At 36.8% G+C, this 26394-nt stretch overlaps 1 protein-coding gene across 1 annotated transcript in view; it reads left to right on the plus strand.

Annotated features, from left to right (window-relative positions):
• Nucleotides 1–26394, plus strand: part of TMTC2 (transmembrane and tetratricopeptide repeat containing 2) — a 241712-nt gene that overhangs the window by 136931 nt on the left and 78387 nt on the right. The window contains exons 3-4 of the mRNA XM_015283417.4: nucleotides 7320–8148; nucleotides 26052–26166. Coding sequence (XP_015138903.1) covers nucleotides 7320–8148; nucleotides 26052–26166 — 944 coding nt within the window. The remainder of the gene's footprint in view (nucleotides 1–7319; nucleotides 8149–26051; nucleotides 26167–26394) is intronic.

Consider the following 26394-nt stretch of genomic DNA (forward strand, 5'->3'; position numbering starts at 1 on the left):
GATGATTACACATATGCTCTAAGAGTCATTTTATACTTCGCTTCCATGTCTGCATATAGAATCGTAGAATCATAGAATCACAAGGTTGGAAAGGATCTACAAGATCATGTAGTCCAACTGCCCTCCCATTACCATTGCTACCACAAGCCACAAAACCACATCTCATAGCTCACAAGGTTGCTCAGGTGTAACCCCAAGTCAACCCCAGGACACTCTTCCCTGAGACCCTCAGGCTTCTTTGTAGTCAATGCTTCAGGGGTAAATTTTCCCTTAGGTCCCTTTCAACTTACATGAATTGCTATGCAAAGAAAGCAATGCAAAGACAAACACAAGTCCTGTTGTGTTCTGTGCTTGTGTGTGTTGTTTGTGTCTCGTGGCATATTATAAAAAGTTCGTAAAAAATTGCAAGCATGTATTCCATTTTGTTATGCATGCTGTAGCATTTTGCAGAGCCTGGCTTGGCTTATTTACTTTGCTCTTCTTTCCTTTTTTTTTTTTTTTATATATATATATCTTGTATGTCATCAAGAAACTATTAACATTATCACACCAACTTTGGAGTCAGTATTGCTTTTGGTTTGGTCTGTGGCCTTTACGTGGTGTAAATTGCTGACATCGATGGCACTATTTTATGAACCAGAAAGATTGAGTTGTTATTATTATTTTTATAGTAAACAGAAACAAACATTTACATTGTTCGATGTCACAATAAAACTCTCAACACAAAATATCTGCCTTTTTGTGTGTTCTATGTTTTCCCTTCAACATGTATGCATTTATCTTGGAGTAGAGGGATGTTTATATTGAAGATAAGGAGAGCAATAGATAGAATATAGTAAGAGAAAATATAGATTTTACATGATAGTGGACATGTTAGAAATAATAATCGACTCTTTCAGTTGCATTTTTATTAACCTTGTACTTATAATTTTTTTCTTGGAATTTTGAATATGTACACAGTAGTTTTTACTGTAGGAAGAGAGAACTTCATACTGACAGAGACCATCCTGAAACTGATGGATCAGGAGTGCAAATTATTAATATATATGATCTTTATTTTTTTTTATTTTTGCTATAAAAGAATGTGTTAAATTTGGATGGATTTTAGAAGTGTTCAAAAATGCTAATATGACTGAGGGAGCAAAATGTGAGGATCATCTGAACTAACATTTTGGCTGAAGTGATGCAAACCCTGAAACAAATTAGGATTGCAGGAAGCTTTGGTGCTTAGTGCAGAAATGACTGGAGCAGGATTGGGTTAATGGGGTCATTACTTTTTCATTCCCATGAATTTATTCTTAAAGACAGCATAAAGCTGTAGAGCCAACCTCCATGGCAGGTTTTTGCAGCACATCCCTGTACTTAGCAGCGGAAAGCGTCTCCTGATAGCTAACTGGAATCTTCCTTTCTTGAACTGGAGCTTATTGTTTTTATTCTTTGGACAAAGATGTAGAAAACAGATTATTCCTTTCCGGTTTGCAGTAATCGTTTCTGTACTGGCAGGCAGCTGTCATGTATAAACAGCTTATGTTCTTCATTCTTTCCTCAGGGGGCACGTTTTTCTAGATCACTAATCAGTCTCATTCTCCTCCTCTGACCTCTCTCTCTCTGTTTCCTCCATTTATTTCTAATAGTTATGTGCTGGAAGCAGACAGTTTTAGGAATTCCTTGTATTGAGAAGAGTGGAAGCATAACTTGAAGCATGTGTCTTGAAGGGTGTGCTTTCAGTGGCAGTCCCAGTACAATGTTTGCCTTTTAAGCAGTGGTTTAAGAGAGCTTCTTGTGATCTGCTGTAATCTCAGATGTTTCTCTAAAGAAGAGCCCACCACTTGCTTCACATCACGTACCAGTGCAGTGTTATGCAGTCATAGTTGCCCCTGCCTTTTGTGCAGGATTCTTACTGTGAACATGTATCTGTTCTTCTGAGAATCAATTTGAATTCCAGTTCTGCCTTCCAATAAGCATGTTCATGGAGCCCTCAGCATTTTGGCTGCACAATGGCATAACGTGCAGTACCCTCCCTTTGCTGCAAAACCACTGTACCAATGAAATACAGCTACTGCTGTTAGACTGCATATCTAACTGTATCCGAATAACTGCAGGGCTGGACAGTACTCCTAGGCAGTCTAGCCATTCAAGTGTAGTGTCTTAGTCTCTCAGAGGACTCCTCACCTCCTGTGTTTAAGTGGGTTGAGCCCAGGTAGATGGCTGTAGCTACGCAGTTGTCACGCTGAGCAGACTTACCTTCAGAGAGCCTTCTTTTTTGCACGGCTCATACTCACAGATTATCAAGGGAATGTTGTCCCTACTGCTCTTGTATTACGTTTGGTCAAACATAAGAGTTGTTGCTCTTAACACAAGCTGTCATTTCCAGGGTAGTACTAGCAACTATTTTTTCAGCTGAGAGGCTGGGAGTTTATTCTGTTTTTAAAGATTCATATTAAGGATTTTAGAGGAAGACCATAAATTTTAAATGCCACTATTTATTACTCAATTTTAATTTTAATAATACAAGTCAACACTAATAAAGACTGCTCAAATTGTGCTACTTGCTAATTACAGTAAAAATATGTGCACATAATCTTCAGCTGCTTTATGAATGCAGTAACTTCTTCACTGAGGAGCAACCATGTGGGTTCATAACACAAAGTAAATGACATTAAATTGGTCACAGTCTTGGAAAAGCTACTGGCAGAACTCCAGCTCCAAGAAAGAACAGGTCTTGGGCTGCTGTTGCTGTCTGTCCAATGTAAATGAGCTGACCTCGTTTGGTGGGTCATGAGCCAGGAACAAAAATAGTGGGAATATGTGGGGAAGGTGGAGAGGGAGTTGGGAAGGCTGCTGCCAGCTCGGTACGGGGCTGAACTCAGGCTGTGGCAAGCTGCCTCGTTCCTGGTCCAGCTGGGTTTTGAACTCAGGTTCAGCTTAGACTCAGCTCCTCTGTGATCCTGTCAGGGAACAAGATACTGTCAGCCTAGTCTGGTGATTTGGCTGCTTTGGGAAGCCCCACTCCTCAAGCCAACATATTTTCAAAGAGCTCTATGTTGGAAAAGAAACTCTTTTTTGAGTAATGTCTGATGACTTACCCAGTTTATTTTCTGTATTCCCCAAGTTCTATAAATAGCAACTTGTGTGTGGTTAGCCCTGGTGATTTTGATATCTGTCCTGTCTGACCACATGCTGCATTTAATGCTGCTTTGTACAGTGGACAAGGTGAGGTTAAAAGAACAGTGTCTTTTGAAAATGCTTTGGATACTGCCTAGGTGATGACTGAGCTTTGGCAGGGGCTGCCCAATCAAGCAATCTGCTGCAGAGCCTTATTTAAGAGCAGTATAATGGAGTGAGGAATTAGGATTTAATGCGAGGGAAATGTACAGTGTGGGTGGGTCATGCAGATGGATTTTGGTAGGGAGATGAAAAAGGCTTCTGCAGTCAAAGCACTAAAATTGCGGTGGTGGTACTTGACTGTTAGCAGGCAGGAGAGATGTTAAATCTGATCTAAATCAGTGCTCATTTTTTCCCCAGATGAAAATGACTACTTATGAAAGGTTAGAGGATTTATGGGGGTGTCAAAACATATGGCAGATGGGCTGGATTAGGACTCATGAGTACAGTAATCCAAATCCTTGCTGCCAAGCATTACTGAGGATATCTTCCTGATGCTGGGCTGCACTAAGTGCATGCAGTCAGGAGATGCAGGGGAAGAGTTGCTGGTGAAAGTGCTTATCAGAGCAGAGTTCATTTTGAAAGCACTTTCTTTGCAGACTAAAGTCCACTGGTGAGCTGATGATATTACTTCGTATTTTGATTGTTTTTTTCCCCTCCCGTTGGTTTTCTGTACAAAGCCTGGAAGAAAGTAAAGCCAGAATGTGAGCTAAACCTAATTATCTTTGACTATATTAGTGTGGTTGGGTGAAGCTGTGCAAAAGTCATGAGGTTAAGTGTTGAGAGAGGAAAAACGTGAGTCTGTCATTCCCCTTCTGAGCCAGCTCTATCTATCTGTGATTTTATTATTATTGTTATAATTTTGAGTGTTGGGAAGTATTTTAATATTTATTTTTTTCTTTAAGTAAATCCAGAGGATGTCATCTGAACCATAAAAAATTTGCACTGGTAGCTCAGTGTTACACAGGTTATTGGTAACTGCAGTAAACATGTAATTAGTTTTAAAAAGATGTACAACTGCTGGCTTTTGAGAAGACTCACGTGTCAAAAAGCAGCTGTGGAGGGATGCAGACCACTTGTGTCTAAGGCAATGAGAGGAACCTGCACTCCACTCCTGTAGCCCAATAATTAAGCTCTGGAATCTGCCAGAGGTCCTCCTCTGGTTTAAGTAGTATTCTGCAGCATGATGTATAGAAATGCTGGAGTGGAAAATCACCTACTTGGATACCCCTGAACTCCACTGTTCATATGCTGAGATATTTCATTTGACACTGGTGTAAAGTCTTAAAGAAAAGTATTCTTAGAGCGTGAAACACAATACTGTGCATAGAAATGTGGTGTTCTTTATAGATCCAAAAAGTCTGAGGATCCAGACCTTACAGATCTTAAATTTAAGCTTAAAAGGAAGGCTGTAAATAATTACTGTAGCAGTGAGGATGGATTAGCTTTGAGGTCCAGATTGTTTGCATTCTAAGGCTAGGAGCAAGAGGCAAACTTTTCATTGTTACTGTTTTATGATGTATGAAGAAGATCTGAAAGTTTTTAGCAGGTTTCTCTGTTAACCACGAGGAATGGTGTATCTGCTGCAGCGTGAGCGTTGTTGAAGAACTTTGTAATATGAACTCTCATAACATTTAGTTGAAAAGTGCAATTGTTAGAACTTTAGGAAAGGGAGATTTCCCTCCGGTTGTTAAGTAAGTATTAACAAAATAACAAAGCAGCCTAAGCAATCCATGAAAGCTCACTTCTTGTCTGTTAATCAAGTTTCACTCGCTAAGTACTCAGGATGTCTTAATCTTTTTAGTGCTGTGTAGTCTTCCAGCAAAGACCTGCTTCGAATTCCTAATTAAACAAATAAACAAATGAACAAAACTCCCCATCTTCCACTTTCCAGCTTATTATTTTTCTCTTTCTAAGCAGCCTCCTGTACTCCTCTGTAGAGACTACAGAAGGATATATAAAAAGAGCAAAAAAGGGTTGCATTTAGCATACGGGAATTTTTCATCTGCATTTTTGAAGGAAACAAGTTTGAAAATAATGAAGCTGGAGAGGAGAAGGCAAAGATTTTTATGTACCAAAATATAGTGAAAATGGAAGAGCAGGTTGAATCAGGAAAATAATTTTTTACTATGAGGAAATACATGCAAATGATGAAATGGGTTATATTTTTGTTCCAAATACAAATTTAGGTGGAGGTTTTGGTGATAACTAGTTTACATGGCTTTGTAACAGTAAATCATTTAAACAGTTCTCTCAAGTAGGAGTAAAACAGTACCTCAGATGGGTTGCAAAGAATGAGCCAGCTTACAAGTCAAAGTAGTCTGTTTCAATAGGCTTTCCAGGGAATATATTAATAATAAAGAGTAGATATGGATTTTGATCAGTTTACTACTAAAAAGGTATTGAATTTCCAATATATAGAAATATACAGAAACTAATAAAACAATGTAATCAATATAGTAAATTAAATATGTAGACTCAGACTTTGCTTCATGTATGAAAAAGTGCAGCATTTTTAAAATGGATCTGATGTAGATATGTAAATCATTCTCATTATGAATTTGTTTGCTCCCTACTACTGCCTCCTTTGCATTCTTCCGTATTTCCTCAAAACTGAATGAACTAACTGCCATTAAATAGTTTAAATTCACAAGGAGAAGGTCTCAGAAATGTGAATGGGAGTAAATTTCTTCATGAAATAAGTAAATAAATTATGATGACTAGACTACATTTTGGGTGACTTGTTGATAGACAGCTATTGAAAGCAAACCTAAAATGGAGTAGCACAGTCACCTATATGTCAAGATATCAAGGAGAGAGTGCTCCCACAGAGGAGAAAAATGCTGTTTGAAAGAAATAAGATAAAAAATTCCACTGTGAGGTCTTACTTATGAATAACAAACATAAGAAACGCTCAGTGAATAACCATCCCAGGAATGCGTAGTTTGAGATGGATAAAAGAACAGACCTAATAAAAAGAAAGATGATTGACAACTAATTGTTTGTAATAATGGGGAGAAATAATAACAAAGTGCTTACACTGTGTCTGGAGCTATTTGGCAAATAATTTTTGTGTTCCTACAGAAAGCATCTAAGAAAATGAAATATAAAAATAACTCATGTTTTTGCTCAAACAGATATTTCTGCAAAAAAGAGATTAATCTGAAACAGCTTTTGTTTAGGGTGCCCATGTAGTTGAGAGCAGAATTTAAGCTCATCAATCCTAGGAATAGGTGAGAAAGTCTTGCTTCTTCTGATTTTCATTCAGGCAGAAGTGGTATGTTTCTGCAAGTGTATGAATAAGTAAGTACTTTCCAATGGGGAGGGAGAGAACCCAACAAGCAGCTTCAGCTGGCAAATGTTGAGTTATTCCATAAATAAGTGGCAGCTTATGGTTGCTAGTATGATGACATGAGTAGGTGGAGGCATCTGAATGCTTCACATATTTTTATTTAGATGAGTATAAAGATGTGAAAGATTTTTAAAGCAGTGATTTAATATGGTGCTCTTGAAGAGAAGAAAAAAAAAACAATGTTGTTTGGCTGTGAGATGCAAAGTGAAATGGAGCTTTCAGTAGTAGACACATCTGATGGCTCCAAATGAACATTGTAATTAACTGGAACTGGAACACCTAAACATGGAAACTGTGTCTGTTTTCTTTTCTTGGCTTGTTGGAATGTTTATTTGGTTGTTAGGTGAAATACTTTAAGTATTACTTTAGGAAATATGTCTGTTAGGAAAAATGGAACAGTCCTGTAACTTTAAATTTTGTTGAGGCAAACTGTTGGTTTAGCCACAACCAGAAGCAAATAAGGGTTTTGGGATGTTATATGGAGACCAGTGTAATGTTCCATAAATTCCTCTAACTTACATATTCTGCAAACCATTACATGGTTATTTGGGATAAGTGATAAGCAAGGACTGACAGCTCTAAGATCTCAAGACTTGATTCTGATACAAGCTTGAAAGGGCTTGTATCAGCAGTGTGCAGTTCATTCCAGCATTGTGAACCAAACACCTGAGACAGATCTGCAGTGCTGGGTTTTCATTACCAAAAAACAGTTGTATGAGATATTTCTTGATTCCTTTTGTTCGTGAATTAAATACCTCATGCCAATTTATACTTACTCTTTTTTTTTTTTTTTTTCTTTCAGAGGAAGAATTTGAACCTTTTCTTCAGCATTGGTTTATTGACCTCATGGGGGACTGCACTGCTGGGTGTACGCTTATACTGGATGGGCAACAAGCCCCCAAGTTTTTCCAACTCTGACAATCCAGCAGCTGATTCAGACAGTTTTCTCACACGAATGCTGACCTTCCTTTACTTGCCAACAAAGAATCTCTGGCTGTTATTCTGCCCAGACACCCTCAGCTTTGACTGGTCAATGGACGCTGTGCCTCTTCTGAAGGCAGTCAGCGACTGGAGAAATCTACACACTGTGGCCTTCTATGCTGGACTTTTCCTCCTCGCCTACTTCAGCTTGAAGGGCTCCAGCAATGAAAGAGAATGCAATGGGAAAACTGTAATGAATGGCAAGCAGAATGCTAATGGGCATAGCTGTCACTCTGAAATGGAATATAAGACACTGGAAGGGAAGTCAAGTTTTGCATCAAAAGAAGAGAATGGCATAAAAAAGCATGAAATCCTGAAACTACAGCTTCCTTCAACTGAGAACATTGTCATTCTGTCTCTGTCTTTGTTAATAGTGCCCTTTATTCCCGCCACAAACCTATTTTTCTATGTTGGCTTTGTAATAGCAGAGCGTGTGCTGTATGTTCCTAGTATGGGCTTCTGCCTGCTGGTTACAGTAGGTGTCAGGGCCCTTTATGTCAAAGCCCAAAAACGCTTTCTGAAGAACTTGGTTTTTTGTTCCACTGCTGCATTAATTGTTTTCTATGGACTCAAGACTGTTGTCAGAAATGGGGACTGGCAGAATGAGGAGATGCTGTATAGGTCAGGAATAAAAGTAAACCCTGCTAAAGGTAATTTTTACTCTTTATGATAAAGGTTTTGCTTCTTCTTATCTGTCTTTGCTTTTGAATTTTCTGATTTTGTTAACTGTTGCTAAAGAAGTTGCTTCAGAAAATGTCCATTTAGACCAGTGTATACTTCAGTAGAAATGAGGAAAAGTGGGAATGTGTTCTGATTATGTGTCACAGGTTTGACATCAGCATGCAGAAAACAAGATCCTAAGGTAAGATGACACTTAATTTTCATTGGTCTTAGTGCTACATTTTGAAATTTAAGATGGAATATGAATATTATAGACCCCACCGTAATAGTTTTCCATTTGGAGTCTGGTTTCAGTTGCCCTAATGGAGCTTTTTCTAATGTTTACTGTGTTTTCTATTTGCTGTGAACAGAAAGTATAAGAAATAGTAAGGGACAGCATTAGCAAGGTGCTTTTTTTTTTTTTTTTTTTTTTTTTAATTTAATTTCATCTGATGCAAATAATGTCAGTGCTACATAATAAAAATGAGGAAATTAGGTCATACTATTCAGCCTAGGAAATTACTGTGGTTCCTCCTGTATGCAAGTACTGTAAAGACTTACTGTCAAATACTTACACCCTCATGTTAGTGTTTAAATGTCATTGGTAACATTGCCCAGCTATTTCACTCAAAGGTTGTATCTGTACTGTAATGAAATGTGACTGCAGCTAGTGTAAACACATCCAAACTGGCAGTAAACTGGTTTGTTTAGGGATCGGTAGCAGTGTTTAGCTGTAGCTCTGTGGTTTCAGCATATACAGCAGATCCAGCTGGTAATTCAAGCTCCTTGATACCTTGGCTGTCCTGCTCTTGGCACACAAGTAAGTTTATGTGAGAGCAGTCAAAATACCACCTGTGAGTGCAGTGTAGGCATTGACTAAGCCGTCATTATTCACAATTCATCAGGAGTGAGAAGGGATCACTGATTGCTTTGCCTGCGTATGAAAGAAAAATTTGACAGCTCTTGAACATATCACACTTGAGTTTTTCCAGTTTGCAGCTCCAAAGCCCATTATATGATCTGAAGTCATCTGCTGACAGGACTGTGCATTTTGGTTAGGCAGTTATGCCATAGTCTAAAAGCTGTGATGATGAGAAGCAAATGCAGATGTTACTGTGAGCTGATAGAGAGTGTAGAAGTGGATTTGGCAGATAAGATGCCTTCCAAAGCAGTGTTAGAGTAGCTTGTCAATCATCAGTCTGACTTTGTAACTCTTCATTGTATGCTTTGTTGCCCTAGATAAAAATGAAGGTAAAATTGTGAAACTTGTTACTGCAGTAAGTGACTTTTTATTAAGTCTGAACAAGCACATCTGATTTCCAATTTTTTTTTTTTTTTTCCAGAACTAGTCTAGTGCATGAGGGCAAAAAATGAGAAGCAACTGAACAGAAAGACTGAAATACCACAGTGATTGTAAGATGCAGTGAGACTAATTTAGTGACAGTGTAAAGCTTGCACTAGAATGTTGGAGCTCCTTGAAAAGACAAAATGTGTATGAAAAGATTAAAGTATGTTGCTTTTTTGTTCATGGTTGAGATCTGCTGATATCTGAGACTGCATAAGTAGTCATCTACTTCCTTTGAGCCAGTTTTAGTAATTAAAAGGAGAAAAAATCTAGTTTTTGTCCAGTATTAGGATTCGATGCAGTGTTGTCTGGAAAGTAGACTGCTGTGTATTATGCTCCCAGGAGACAAGGTGTGCTATTTTCATCATAGACATCTCAGTTTGCACAGACTTATATGTATATGATTGCCATATAAGCTGACATTAAGTTTCTTGTATGATATGCAAAAGCAAAGACAGCATGTCAGTTTGGTGATACAGACATGACTGAGCTGACTGTAAATCTCCTTAAAATATCCTGTTAAACTTCTGCTGAATATTTACTAGCCCACACACATTGTTACAAGGCTTGGTATCAGAAACTCCCAGCTAAAGCAACCTGTCACCCAACTCTATTCATTATTGTGAATACCTCCTAGATTATCCCTGGCTTTGACTATGCTAATTGTATTTTCTATTTCTCATACCATCAGGCAAGCCTGACTGGACTCGACTGGCTGCCAATCCAGCCAAAGCATTAGGAGATCAGCAATTCACAGTACTCTTCAGTAACTAAAAGAAGTTGACGTAGAAAAAAAACAATTTATTTTTGCTTGCCTCCTTAAAAAAAAGAAAAAAATTGAATGCCAGTGATAAATAGGCTATTCAAGCAGAAATACAATGGACTGTTCAGTCAAATGATATAGTGGAGATGGGTTTTCCTTCCTTCTGGATTGCTAAGAAGAAGCTGCCACTCCTCATTTCTCCTTATGAGTATTTTCTTATTTCTGATCATTTTGATCTGCAGAGTTGTTTTCCCCGAAGGCTCCATTAATCCTCCCTTCTCCTGTAAGGAGCTTCTGAACAATAGCATCTTCTGTTGTAGGCTAAAGAGAAAAGAGGGATCTCTTCAAAAGCTCCCACTGGGAACTGATGCAAAGTAGAAATCTGCAAGAGCAGTTTTGTTAGAGCTGGGAGCGGAGTTGTTTTTTCCAGTTCCATCTGTATTCTGGCCTAGTGGATGGAAACCATTCTGCAGCTGGATATGTGACAGCCTTGAGCTGATGTGCTTGGCTAATAAGGTCAATGGAGAGGTGAGTTATTAGCACAGGTGCATCCACATGCTAATGTGACTGAACTACTTTGGAAAGGCATTATCTCATATGGTGTTGGTTTATAATCAAGTCCTCTGTGTTGCAGTATGTCTAAGAATATAATCTCTCTGCTGCTGAGAGGCTGTTGGATGAAGTTGTTCAGTGGCTTCTCAATCCTCCATGAAGAAATGGGTGTTTACTGTTTTCCAGAGCTCTTTGTCTGGACCCACACTGGAGCCCTGCAGAAGTGCAGGCAGAGAAGCAGTGTTCTGCCTTAGGGGAGGGAATCGCTGCCCTTCAGGCAGTCAAGTACACCAACCCTGCTGAGGCTGCCCACAGCACTGTGCAGGCCCAGGCCTCCCTGAGGGTGTGTCACAGTGAGATGGCTGATGGAGTGAGAACAGGACTTGAGATTCCATGGCCGTATCTGTTATTTGGCTTGCTCCTTTGCTGTTTTGGTTATTACTAGTATTTCAGATATCGTTAAGGTAATCTGAGCCTTGCCTTGTTATGGTTTGTTAGCACTTGGGGGAAAAACAGGCAAGGCTGATGAAGGTAGTTTATGGGTTCTGAAGTGGCTGTGTGTGTGTGTTTTGACACCAGGGAGGGAAAGGCACAAGTGTTTCTCTCTGCTGCCTTCAACTTAATGAGCAGCTGAATGGATATAAAACAGTTCACGTTATTTAAGGGTTCTTTTACAGCGAAGGAAGCCTTCTAACATGTAAAAACAAACAAAAAAGTTAAAAATGGGTGGTAGCTGTCACATCTCTTCCAATTAGACTGAGTCGTTCTTTACTGATAGTTACCTTGTGTGTAATGTGAAATTATAATGACACTGCATCTTGTTATCTCAAGTTTTCTCTGTAGTACCAGAAGTAGCTTCAAAAAGCATCATCTTGTACTTCCAGTCCATTTTGTTCCTTGTAGTCAAAATCATAACAATCTTTCATGTTCAGATATGTTTGCTGTACTGTTAAAAGCACTGAATAAAGAAGCAGAAAATAGCAGAAAGAAGCTTAGGCTGTTAGACTGCTGTGGAGGTATTAGTTTCTTGATCATATTTACAGGTGAGATTTTAGTTCCTGGTTCCTACTGTGAGATTTATAAGTGAACTTTGAAGATCCTTCCTGAAGCGAGTTGACCTGCTGCACCACATGGTGTACCTTTACTCTGTGAATGCTTAACTTCAACTGTGCACTGAAGTCTTACTAAATTCAAATATATATATGATGACATTATTTTCAGTGGGGAATACAGGAGGAAGCAGGTACTTCCAGAAGCAGTATTGCCACATCACTGTGGTGCCTACATCTGGACTGATGAATCAACATAGTGTTGTCAGACAATACTTGTCATTCCATACAGGTAGAGAGACACTTAATTTCTTGTCTTTCCATTCTTCCTTCTACTCCCAGTTCTTATAAGTATAAATCTTTCAATTTTGCTGAGTATTTTCAAAAGATAGTCTAATATTGAAATACACTTCTCAACTATAATGTTCCTTTTCTCTGTCCTACTATTCTTTTTTCATTTGTGACAAAGTTGTAAGATCTTCCTGCCTCATTCTGTTATATAGGCACCTGTAGAAGATTTGTAGAATTTGTTTCTCTTTTTGACATTTTTTGGCATAGCATGCAGCCTTGGTTGGTTTCAGCCTCTGGAACTTCATAGTTTATTACATTTTGTTTGTTTCCTTCATTTCTTATCATCAGTTTAGCATAGGATTGCAAGGACTGCCTCTGTACATGCCTGTGAATGTGAAGATACGAGTGTGAATTCTGACATTATGAAGCTTCTTAGTTGAACAAAAATGTGTGGAGTAGCATTATGCTCATTTGAGTAGTCATAAAAAGTAATTGCATTTTTGTTTCATATGTAGTTTTCATGCTACGTTGTTACTAGTTTAGAGATTTGTTTGCCATTGGCTAAATTGAAGGGTTCCTTATAGCTAAATTCAGCTTATTTTATCTCACCTATGCAGCGTAATACCTGCCTTTCCATCTGAACTGGAAAAAAAAATGTTTTTTATTTTAAATGGATTTAAAATATATGTATATATTTTCCATATCAAATTCTTTGTAGTGATAATTTCCTCTTTAGTTTATATCATTAATACTGCAGCAATCAAATGCATTTGCTCTAGGAGTTGTTTTAAATAAAAAAGTAAGTATAGAAAAAAAAATCCCTAACTTTAATAGATTTTGTTCCCTGTTAACATAAATATATATATATATTTAGTACCCAAATTTTGTGCATCCCACAATTGCCCCGCACCTTCCCCCCCCCAAAATAATATAAATAAATATTTAAAAATCCATGATTGTAGTTGTAGAGCTTTTATGCTCTGCTTTTCTGTGCATTTGGCTAGAAGTAAATACTAGGAGCTGTTTCCATCTGATTTGACAGTTTTCTGCTGTTACCCCACTCTTAGAAAATTATTCTTTGCTAACAGTAGCTGTGAGCAAGCAGTCCTGTCTTCCTCCTTCAAGAGACAATGAAAATAGCATCTATTAGTGCAGCAAGGAATAGTTACAGTATCTTGTGCTGTGCTAGGTGAAGAAGGAATATTTCCTTAAAGAAAAAAGGGTACAATAAGCCAGTATTTTCCATGATTACTAATATTATTATATCACTAGTGATGACAAGGTGAAAGGAGAATATATGTTTAAAAGTATGGCCCTCTTTGAATGTACTTATTGTTAAGAGCGCCTTCACCATAACTTTCTGGCATTTTATCTTTTGATGAAATGTTGGATAGATATTTACTCTGACTTCTATTATTATTTTCAGCCCTGCTCAGAAACTTAAATTTGGCTTTTTTTTATTATTGTTATTTTTTATTTTTTAATTACTGTAAAGGAACTATAACTTCTGTCTTGGCTGTAAAATTTTTCCAACCATCAGTAATAACCCTTACACTGGCTACTGTATATGGAAATCCACCTGATAATTAAATTATTTTATGTAAGTAAAAAATTCAAAGACTAACACATTTCAAAATATTGCTAGCAATATGTAAATTTGTATATCTATATAGTTCTTTTATTGGGATGCATGTAAGATACTGTGGTTTGTTTTTTTGTTTTTTTTCTCTTTTTTAAAACAAACGTTTTTGAAGAATAAATGTAGTTCAGGATGTCTCAGTGTTCTTAAAAGAAATAGAAAATACTGTTTTTCTGTCTGCTAGTCATAACAGCTTAAAAACAGAACGCTCAGACCAGCAAGTGAACTGCCTGGAATTGTTTGGAAGTTAAATAAAAATAATGCTTTCTGAAAATAGTGTAGGGCTATGTAAATGGCAGAACTGCTGCCATGGTCGATGAGAAAGCATGGAAAGAATAGCCATTAGTTGTTTGGGAAACAGCCATAGTTATCTAGAGCATTTGAGCATCCCACAGGCAGTCCAGCCGCAGCAAAACAGTCTGGTTATGCTAAATATGTTGGAGAGCTGAAGGAAAGTGGTTTACACTTCAGTTCAAAGTCTAAATTTATTCTCCTGTGTTGGTATTCTTTTTTTCAGTTCTTCAATAGTGCTGTAATTTCCTTTGAAATCCAAGTCACTGTGGGATACCTGCTTCTCCTTCAGCAGGATACCAGAAAGCCCAATATTCTTCCTTAATATCTATAGAGGACTGAAAACAAGGATAGTACATATATATTTTTTCCCTTCTGCACAGTCCAACAATATCTCTGATATGTGAATCCTAAATAGAAGGAAGGTAAGAAGAGAATCTGTTATTAACTACTGGCTAGACTTTATTTTTCCCCTCTGCATGTACTAAGAATTTAAGGAAATAAACAATTTTGAGACATGTACTCTATTACTCTATTTTGAAACATGGATGCATCAGGCTGTTACTCCTTCCTCTGCCTTCCCAGAGGTGCTCTGCAAAATCATTCAACAAGCTCATCTGTGCTGAAAACTACAGTTCAAAAACTCCACCCCTGGTCCAGTAGGAATTAGTTTTGGCAAGCTGTCTTTCTGTAGCATATAAAGTGGAGTGGATTATCTTTGAGGGTTTTTTTTTTATTTTTTATTTTTTATTTTTTGCCATAAACTGATAGTTTTTTTTTTTTTTTTTTTTTTTTTTTTTTTCCCTGTTTGATTAAAGATCTGGTCTTCAGTCTATTTTAATGTATGTTACAGACCTAGACTGATTGTTTTGGAGACAAAGAATTACTATTTATTAAAAGGAAAATGAGATTATCCAGGTTGTTTCTCAAACTAAGCATGTTTGTTTAGATGCTCATCCATCTGTTCCACTATCTTACTTTCTTTACGTACTGGTTTTCAGCATGAGTTATGTGTCTTCCTGTCTGTAGTAGACTGCATAGGAGTATGTGTTGAGGCTCTATTACGTAAGTCTGCTAGAGAAACAAACCTTTGATGTAAACATGACAGTAATTTACACACATTGTGATGCCTCTTTATGCCTTTTCTGGAAGTGAAAAATCCATTTTTTTTTTTCCAATATCCTTTGTAACGAGGTGTTATTCACCTCTCTGGTTTGGATTATCCCTGCCAGCACTGAGTCACGTGAAAATTAGGTGATGGCTGTTAGGATGGCAGTTGCAGTAGAGAATCATAGAATCACCAAGGTTGGAAAATACCTCCAAGATCATCCAGTCCAACTGTCTACCTATCACCAGTATATCCCACTAAACCATGTCCCTCAGTGCAATATCTAAATGTTCCATGAACACCTCCAGAGACAGTGACTCCACCACTTCCGTGGGCAGCCCATTCCAGCACCTGATCACTCTTTTGGAGAAGAAGCTTTTCCTAATGTCCAACCTGAATCTCCCCCGGCACAACTTGAAGCCATTCCCTGCAGTCCTATCACAAGTTGCATAGGAAAAGAGACCCCCAGCTCACCACAACCTCCCTTCAGGTAATTGTAGAGTGATAAGGTTCCCCTGAACTTCCTCTTCTCCAGACTAAAAAAACCCAGTTTCCTCAGCCACTTCTCATAAGGCTTGTGCTCCACACCCCTTACCAGTTTTGTTGCCTTTCTCTGAACAGGCTTCAGGGCATCAATGTCGTTTCTTGTGGTGAGGGGCCCAAAATTGAACACGCTACTCAAGGTGTAGCCTCACCATTGCTGAGTACAGAGAAATGATCATTTCCCTGCTCCTGCTGACAGCACTATTTCTGATACAAGCCAAGATGCCATTGGCCTTCTTAGCCACCTGGGCACACTGCTGGCTCATGTTCAACCAAGTGTCAACCAATACCCCCATGTCTGTTTCCTCTAAAGAAGTCTTCCAGCCACTCTGCCTCAAGCCTGTAGCAATTCTTGGGGTTGTTGTGGCCGAAGTGTAGGATCCAGCACTTGGTCTTGTTGAACCTCATGCCATTGGCCTCAGCCCAGCTTTCTAACCTGTTCAGATCGCCCTGTAGGGTCTACCTACCACCAGGCAGATCAGCACTTCCTGCCAACTTGGTGTTATCAGTAGACTTCTGAGGGTGCACTCAATGTCTTTATCCAGATCATCAGTAAAGATATTGAACAGGGCAGGACCCAATACTGACCCCTGAGATAACAGTACTTGTGACCAGTCGCTAGCTGTATTTAACTCCATTCACCACCGCTCTTTGGGTTTGGCCATCCATCCAGTTTTTTACCCAGCAAAGAGTGTACCTGTCCAAGCCATGGGCTGCCAGCTTCTCCAGGAGAATACTGTGGGAGGAGAACAGAAGGCTTGCATTTTGTTTTGTTTCTAAATATAGAAAAGGTAAAAAAATAGACAAACTAAGTATTCACTGTCGTTTTTTTCTCTTTGCTTAGGCATTGTGGCATGTTGAACTTTCTGTTCTCAGGATGTAGAAGATAGAATATGGACTATTAGAGATGCTAGTGAATTATTTTCTTCTCTTTACTTATTTTCACTAGTTGCAGTAGATAAAGTGTGTCTTTTTACGATCTACCTTCTGTGTGATCCATGTTTCCATTTCTTGCCTGAATAAGTGATTTAAAAATGGGCAAACAAAACTCACCCTGAAGTCTCATAGAGAAGCTTTCTTCGCAAATATGAACTATATTGCCTTTTCCAAATCTGACACATGTAGTCCTCTTTGGATTACCTTGGTTTGATAAACTCCAGCCCTCCTGTGACTGTTCTGGCATGTTCCCAGGTTGTTGTCATCTCTGTTACCCTTGCCTGGAAGTGGACCAACATGATCCATCTATTTTAGCTCTGAGAACCAGGGCTGTCATTTCAGTTGGTTAAGTACAACCTTCCATTTCTGTAGGAATCTAGCTTACAGTCCACCACTTGGGATTTAAGTGATAGTTTTGAAATATACATTATTATTTTTAGAATCCTTCTTGCTGTTTAGAAAGCTGTGTAAGTTTACAAATTTAACACACAGTCATGTCTTTTCCTGAGTCAGTTTAGTTCTCTAAAGCATTCCTCAGGGCTGATCCTGAAGTGCCTGGGATGATCTCCTCTCTCTTTCTTGAACAATTTGAGTCCATCTTGTCTACAAAATAGCATTCCTTATGTCATGGGAGCTCTGAGTCAGCCCTGGTTCACAAGTTCTTGATCCTTGTGAAGCCTCAGGACATGGCTTACAGTGTTCACACACTTGCACTGCACATAGCTAACAAAGTTATGTAATTAAAAATGTCATTGGGGTCTCCTGTGATTCAGAACAGTGACCACATTAGACGTTAAGGGAAGCATAATTCACTTTTTCTCCCTTCTTTTTTATCTTGCTTGACTCAATTGATTCATCATCAGCCTTCTGTCCTCTAGACTAAACAGAGCAAATGATGAAGCCTAGGAGCAAAGCCTCCATCGCAAATGCTTAGTATCATCTCAGTCTCACTGAGCTGACAGAGCCATTGTCCTGTCCTCTGTGGAGAAAAAGTTAACTTTTTGTAACATAGCAAGAGGAATGTGTATATTGGACAGTGGTGTTGAACATAGCAGAAAATGTCATGTATTCATATCCATTTGTAACACAATTACAAAAAATAAATGAAACTGAAGCACTGCCTGACAAAATTCAGTTGTTTCAGTGCCCCTACTGACAAGTACTGGAGAGCTTTCAGAGCTCTGTGTAGTATTCAGTTGTGTTTTTCTTTCACCTGCTGTCATTCCAGAAGTCCCAGAATTGATCAACAAATAGTATAAATAATGTTCTTATTAAAAAGAATGATTATATATAATGCTTAGGTGGTGGTAGATCTCTAATCCAATGTCTCAACATTACTGCACACCCACTGATATAAAAAAAATCAATATATAACGTAGATTAAATTCATAAATTATAAGTACATAGAAACCATTTATTGCTTTAGGAAACAAGGAACAGGGCACTTCTGCTTTTGTTTTAGCAAAATGAGGTAACTTGATCAAAGTGTCTATTAACAAGTAAAATTTTTGTAGGGAAAATATTGTAAATTATAAGTGAATTTGTGGCATATTTTGACATATTCATAACTTCTCTGGAATAATATAAAGAACAGAAATACCTTGTATGAGTCGTAATGTTATCTTAGCGGAACTTATAATAAAACTCTTCAGCTTCCAACATGGTAACCTTTAGTGCTTAGGTGAACTTCTCTGCACTCAAACCACTTAAAAATATTATCTAATCGATCTCCTGAATATATCTGTAAGATAGAGTGTGTCTATATTGTAGAAAAACTTGTTCTCTTCATTTTCTTTTTTTGGTGAGTGCAACTGAGCTTTCAGACTTTTTATTCAGAACACCTATTTTGCTTCTGCTGGTGAAAATCTTTTCCTCTCCAGAACAAAGCGATTGCTTGATGAAATGTGAATGCTAAAGACTGAAGCACCACTCTACTTTATCCAGTAGTACCCTTGACTGAAAAAAAAAAAAAGTCATAAACTGCTGATGAATATAACCTTCTGACAAGAAGGAAAAGGTGTTGTTCTTTATAGCTTATGAATATAGCCTCTTAAATGTAAATGGTGTATCTGATACTGAGCTCTCTCTCCATTGCAGTGAAGTCCTGGTATCTGAGATCTTGTTGACCGCTATAAACGGCCTCTGCTGCAAAATCTGTCCTTTTTTTCTTCAGTAGAACGACCTTTCCAGTAGCAAACATTGGTATTAATATTTCAACTTCTTTCTCATGAAGTTGACCACACTCAAAACTCCTCAGCGAAAGTCAGATTTCCCTTTGGGACCTTTGTCTGCTCCCAGATATGTTTTAAGAAGGATGACCCTTTAATGGAAGTTAAGAATATAGACCAAAATATAATCTGTAAATGTAAATTTCAGCAGTTCTCACAGTGTTTAAACTCTAAATAACTTAGTTTTCTTGGCCCGTCTTTTATGAGAATAGTAATTACACAGATAAATGTTCCTTATATTTCTCTTCTATACTGCAAGAACACTTCCTCTCCTTCCTTCACTTCATTTCTCTAGAAGCTGAAATGCATTTATGTTCCATTAGTGTCTAGCTGTGTTCTTGTAGTAAGCACTGTACAAAGCCACAGTGAAAGACAGTCCATGGCAGAAAAAGCTTGTGACTAATGAATGAACAACAAATATCAAGAGTAAAGAATGGAAAGGGATCAGGAGAAGAAGCTTGCTGAACAACACATCTAAATAACAGATCAGCAGCAGACCTGGGAACAGAGTATAACTCTTAATTCCTAGTTTAGCACCTGTAATTTCAGCAGAAGGAAGCTGAATCTGATGACAGTAATTTATCTATTTTAAAGATATAAACTTGAGCACAAGAAAAAAAACATGTTTTTCTCTGCAAGCTACATCGTGCATTAAGTGTATTTTTGCTGAGGCCATCCTGTTATCGCATTGCTCCAAAAAATTCTCTAATTTTAACCTTAACAGTGGCCCAGTACTCTGTGTAAGATAATACGTAGCTTTCAGCTATTAATGCAGAGCTTTAGATAGGTGATGATATGAATAATTCAGTTTATAAATATTTGATCTAGAACTATCCAGTGTCAATACTAAGAATGAATAGAAAAACTTTTTTTGGTGGAAGTTCCAAGAATTTGTAATAATCTATTTGTTCCCTATTACCATAGAGCTAAGTGCTTCACTATACACTGCTGTATTCACCTCTGCCTACCTCACGGTGATATCTGCCACATGGTGAGGTGATGCTGTGAATGCTCATAATTCATGGTTTTCTTACTGATAGCTGAAGAACAATAATTTATAGTGCAAAATGAAAAAAAAATAACATGATAAAAAACAGCAAAAACAAAACCCAACCAGTCAAAACCAAAGTGTCCTGAACAGGAAGCCTGGATTGTCATGCTCCAGGAATTGTCACAAAATTTCGTAGAAAAAGAGAAGAGGTTATTTCTTTTTGGGTCTAGTTATATTTTATACTCTCAAGTTTTATAAGTTAATTTAATGTTCATTGGGGCTGACAGCCTTGTATAAATATACCCCTTCTGACATGTGTAGTATAATCAATGCTTGTGGAATCTTCTTGATATTTTTGCCAATTTTCAGAAGCATCACCTGGAAAGTAGTAAAATCTCCTAACTTTCCATATAGTTTTTTTCAGTTCTTTTAGATTGACTCCATTACATGGATAGCTACTGAATTAACTAATTTCAGAGGAAAAAAATGCATTGAAAATTAGACATACTATGATGTAACCTCTTGGAAAGCAACACAGCATTTCAAAGTTGGAAGTGTAATTTGTACTGTTTCCTCTTTGTAAAATTTTCAATTTTGCCATACTGTTTTAATACCAGTTCCCCTGTGATTTTCTTGTGCGACAAGTTCATAGTGAAAGATAACATAAAGTTGCACCAAGTACAGTGCAAATTTCAAATATTGATGCTGTAACCAAGAAGAGATGATTGGTGTGCTGCAATGAAGTACTGACTTATATGAAAAGTACACATCTTTCAGTTGATTTGTTGGTTTTGGAAGGATAGAGAAGCAAATGGAAAGTCAATTTGGACAGTGTTGGAAACAGAAGTGTTTAATAAAAGTAAAAATAGAACTCGCTTCAATTATTTCATCATCCAAAAAAAAAAAAAAAAAAAGTCTTACTTTGTACTTACTTACATGATAATGGCGAGGAACTTTGGAAGGCTTTAAAGCATTGCTGCTTTTGAGTTTTGCAGCATCTGTTGGATCTATGTGCTTAATTGTCATTGATAAGCCTTGATGTCTTACAGCTGCAATGTAAACTGGAGAAAACCTAATTTTCTCATGAAATTATGAGTCTTTATGGTTTTGGTGTAAAACTGTAGGGGAGCATGGAGGAGTTGTACTGTTTATCAGCTTGATGTGGGAGCTGGCATGTTTTAATACAAGTCAACATTACTTTTACAGTGTGAAGAAGCCAATAGCATTCTAACAGTTTAATGAATGCAAATGGTGGCCATGTACTTCAAAGTGTTGATAGCTGTCTTGATAAGTACCTTAGTTCTCTTTCCACTCCATTTTTGGCAGTGCTATGACAACAACCTCCTCCTCCCATTCTTTAATCAGGAGGGCTAAGAAAACAAAAATATTCTTTGCATGATTGCCAGATAAAAGAGCATTTTATTCAACAGCATCAAAAAAACATCTTTAGGAATTAGACTCAAAAATACTTACTACTTTTTCAAGTAATTCAGAAGAGTGATATTTTTCAAAACTGGGTGTCTTTTGATTCAAGAGGTTTTACATAGAGTGAGCTGTTTGTTTTGCTCTTGGTCTTATGTGCCCCCCTCTCTTGTTCCTTCTAGATGGTAAAATAGAGATCATTACTAATCTGAGTTAACAAAGGGGAGAAAGAAGTGGAAAAAAGGGAAAGGCAAATACTGTTTTTCCAGTGAAGCTGAAAGATTCATCTGGTAGTGTCCTTTATCATAAGTATTGTCAATCATTACATTAAAAAAAGGCCTTTTTTTTTTTTTTTCCTGCACCAGCATCTCTTCATCCATAAAATCTGTTAATGAACAAAACAAAGATTATAGTTGTTAGTGTTCATTTCGTTTTCACAGGTTGTAAGGGGAAATGCAGAAAGACCTGCTGATTTCACAAGCTGAGAATAGTAAATAAAGCACAAACACCTGTAAATCTCTGTAGAAGTTTCTTTGGCTTGTTATGTGTTGCTCTGTGAAGTAGAGTTGCTTGTTTGGACTGCTGAGAACTTGATTACAAATGACTTTGCTGTTCCCTAAGTATTTCAGTAGCAGTTCAAGTAGTTTTTCACTGTCACTCAAGTAATAATCTAGTTCACTTTTTCAATGCCTTCATCAATTTCTGTTTTAACTTAAATTTTATGAATCTGTCTTGTAGTTTTAAGGTGAGTTCAGTGTTACAAAACTTCAATAATTCATTGTCCAGTGGTTAAAATTGTAAATTTGTTTTGATTCAGTTTTAGGATCTACTTACTCCAAGCAACATTTGCAAGAGATAGTGTTGTCTCCTGATGTAATACACTGGGAAAATTAATATTTTCCTTTTTTTTGTTGTTGTTGTTGCTGTTGTTGTTGTTTTTGTTGTTGTTTTGGTTTTGGTTTTTTGTTTTTTTTTGTTATGTTATTTTTAAAAGTTTATCAGGTTGCATTTTGGTGGCATATTTATTTATTTGTTTATGTATTTATTTCTTCTCTTTCTTGATTCAGGAAAGGTGTGTTTAGAACAAATAGTTTTTATTATCATCTCATTTTTAGTTTCTTACTACATGGGTTCTGTAGGGGTGAAGGGTAGGAATCTTCCTTTAATGCTTTGAGGTTATCTTTATTAATCATTTGTAATTTAATTGTTGTTTTGAAGAAAACTCTTTCATTGAGTAGTCAACATATTTGCTTTTTGCACCAAGTGCTTCTTTCTGAGGCTTTACTTAGTTGCTTTATAAATTCCATAGGCTAGCATAATACTCGATTCAGAAGAAATTGAAGGATTTATTTAAATTAGGATATTTGCATACATGCGTTTCCGATTTGTTTTCATAACTGAATTGCAACTTCAGTTCAACTCTTCTGTTTAGTAGGAAGTGCATCTTAAATCCAGCCAGATTAGGATGGACAAATTATTTCTGCCTTGAAATTATCTGTTTTGCTCTCTTTCAGAATAAAGGTGCAGAGAGAAGGTTTTATATATCAACTTACTTTTCTCAGTCCTCAGTTCTAATGAGATAATTCAGAAACCAAATTAAACTTCAAAGAAGAATTTTTTTCATTGTCATTTTCACTTTGAAAAATGAAGTGTCTGAAAACTTGAAGTACCTTCACTGCTAGATTGCTTAGGAGTGTGATAGTCTGATAGAAATCTATTTTGATGTGGCCCAAAATTATACACTTAAGCAATTGCTTGTTTTCTTACTTAATACTTCATATTTTTTTCTTACTCTTTAAAAAGCAAATGAGCAAGACATACACAAAAAAACCAAACCAAAACAAAAACCCTCCTTTAAAATGTCCGCTTTCCTCTCAAGAAATCTAATTAGTTTAGAGGTTCTCAAATATGAGGAGATTTTTCACTTCATTGCTGGATACATGACGTGCAGTTTTAGTTTTTTCTATATCCATTTACATTGTGTGGATCTATGGAACCATATGCAATGAATATACTGTCTTATAGGTGTGTGACATGCATGAATTTTACCTTAGTTGCCTTGCTAAGTTGGAGTATTATTTCTGAAAGACCTCAGACTATTTCTATCTCAAAGTTGGTGTAAAGGGAATCGAGCAGCAGGCAAAAAGTAAATGTTACAAAACTATTTCACCCACAGCTTACTTTATCTTTTGTGCTGTACAGAATCTCCTATTGGGGAAAAAATTGGATTTGTAGTTGAAGATTAGATTGCACTACATATACCCATTAGCTTCTTCTGAATATTAAATGTTTTGCAATGCTAATCTAAGGTATTTCAGATTTTGTATGAAAAATATACTAAGTGGAATAAAAATCCATCCTGAATACTAGAATTTACTGATTTAGTTTCTTCTCTTTGCCTCGAGTATATTCATTTTTAATTTCTCAGGATGTGCAGATGGAAAATAGCTGTGTGATGAAATTTAGTTGGAGTCATAGAGTATGGTTTTAATATGTTTGTAGCTCATGTCCAGGTGCTATTTTATCTCTGTTTCTGAGTGCACGCATATTGTTTCTACAATTTTACAGGTGAAATTGGACTTGAGATAAGGATTGATAAAAACTTACAAGTTTAGACAAAAGTATAAATAGAGTACATTTCAGATGCAATAACACAGGTTAAATATTGATATTAAGCCTTGACACAAAATACTTTGCAGACTGTAAAATATCACCTGAAAAAGTCTATTAAATCAGTTAAATAATGGAACACACAGCATTAAATGAAGTCTAGTGGAGAAACTATTGCACTTAATAGTGTTAAAAGGTTTTTTTCAACCTAGCAGCTGAAAAGATAAACTGAATCATTCTTCAGTACATCCTTGTAATTACTGAGCTTCACTGTTCTGGAAAGCAAGTAACTATTTAGCAAGAAATAGATACCAGTGGTCCAAATGGTCATTTAATGTGATGTTCTGTTATGGGAGATCAGAGTGAAAGCAGAAGAAGCTACAGATTAAATGGAATGTGCAACTGCGGGAGACAGTCACCGAATGTACAAGACCATCAGGGTGTCTGTTTGAAGTTGAAAAATTCTTTTTTCTTACAGTCATAAATATTTGTATGCTGGCCAGAAATCATGTTAGTTGATGCTTCCGGAATGTTTTTTGCTCATAATAAAGAATAATGACTGCAATTGGAAGATAAATTCAGAATCCAGCATGTACAGTGTAAAAACTGAGTTAATCTGAGAATATTTTTATCAGTTTTAGCAGTGATAAATAAATTTGATTTTTTTTCTTGTTATAAAATACCAGGCTAAAATAAAGTGACTTACAGAAATTATAGCTTCTGTACTCAGGGAAATATTTTTTCTTTTTCTTAGCAAAATATGTTGTGTAACGTTGAATGATTTTTCTTTTGTGAATCTTAAAAGGGTTCCATCATCTTTTCCTGCCAATGATTAATTTATTCTGCTTAAAAGAAAATGCTGTTTGCTATTGTTTTCACTCTTATGGCAGGATCCTTCTGCAGCAAAACACAGCAGCTTGAAAGCAGCGTATGTTCTAAAGAGAAGCACATACCTGATAATGATTATAATAATTATTAACCTGCTATTTGCATTATGTTAAGCTACATTAAAATTTTGTGTTACTCATTTTCGATAAAAGTTCCTGTAAAAAAGGACTTGAGTAACTGAGGAGGCAGAGCTTAACAGCAATTTGAGCTAATGTTCACGGTTTGTACATCTGGAGGGAAGAGCTTGCCATATATTTTGTATTTGGTGAAAAGGATGGGCATCATCTTTCCATTATTCTTGCTCATAAAAAAAAAAGAAATTCTTGTGAAAGTAGAACTGTTTTATGAAACAACTTTGATGTATTATAAGCATAATGTGTTTTTTGTTCATGTATACATACAGTCTATAATTATAAGGCCATTTAAATTATCTTCCTGGAAGAACTTGGGTTGTATTTTATATAAAATATTAGTTCCAGTTTCTTTTGTAAGTATACTTTTCTTGCCACTCAACAAACTGCAAACGGAACACATATGGAGCCTTAGATTTTATTCTTCTTCTTCTTATTATTTTTTACCTTGAGTCCTTTATAGGTGGGATATAAGGACACATTATATAGCACAATAAAATGTATGGAATGGAACTACATATTTTCCAAGTAGAAAAATGCATTTTAGTGATGTGTGTAATGTGTTTATATCCATATGGCATACTTTTAATCCTGGTTATTTACCTTACTGTTCGTCCAATTCCTGTGTCATATGTCAATTTTTGATACTTATGTGAGAAGCCTGTCTACTCTGGGCACAGCTCTTGTGGTTTCAAGTAGATCGGATGAAGAAAACTTGAACCATGAAGATACTCTATCTGTACATTTAATTCTGAAGCTTTTTATGTAGAGGTTTTAGAAAAGAAAATGATCCTTTTCCTTTGCTACAGTTGTTTCTAAATCATGCAGATGTATTTTGTTTTGAAAGTTTATTTTCCCACCCAAAAGCTGTATGTATGCAAAGTGTATGCAAATCACTGCTATATAATGTAAGTCACACAGTACAGTAAGATGCAATGATACAGAGAACTTAGGGAAAAAAAAAAACAAGCAACCTCCCCTCCCCTTCCTTAGGCATAGCTTCTTTGTGGGGCTTGCCTCCCATTGGAACTTCCCCATGCTCAGATACTGTGTCATGTGTAATTGGATTGGAGCTCTTTCTGAATACTGCTTTCTTCTCTTGACAGCATGGGGTAACCTTGGAAATGTTCTCAAGAGCCAGAGCAAGATTTCTGAAGCTGAAAGCGCCTACAGAAATGCCTTGTACTACCGCAGCAACATGGCTGATATGCTCTATAATTTGTAAGTATGTGTGGCTTTCCTAGGGTTGGATCCTTTGCAAAACCTGTTGTGAATGTAGCTATTGATTTCCATGCTGAAAATGGAGGTGATTCTAGCTGTTGCTTTGTACTGATCATTTCATTAATAGTGTTCCTTAAGCTTTGGGGAGGACAGGATCTCTCCTTGGTCAATATTACTGTATGTTCTTTTATCATTATTCTGACTTAGAACAGGCAAACTTACAAATCT

This window comes from Gallus gallus, chromosome 1, assembly GCF_016699485.2.
Source record: "Gallus gallus isolate bGalGal1 chromosome 1, bGalGal1.mat.broiler.GRCg7b, whole genome shotgun sequence".
In the NCBI taxonomy this organism is placed as follows: Eukaryota; Metazoa; Chordata; class Aves; order Galliformes; family Phasianidae; genus Gallus; species Gallus gallus.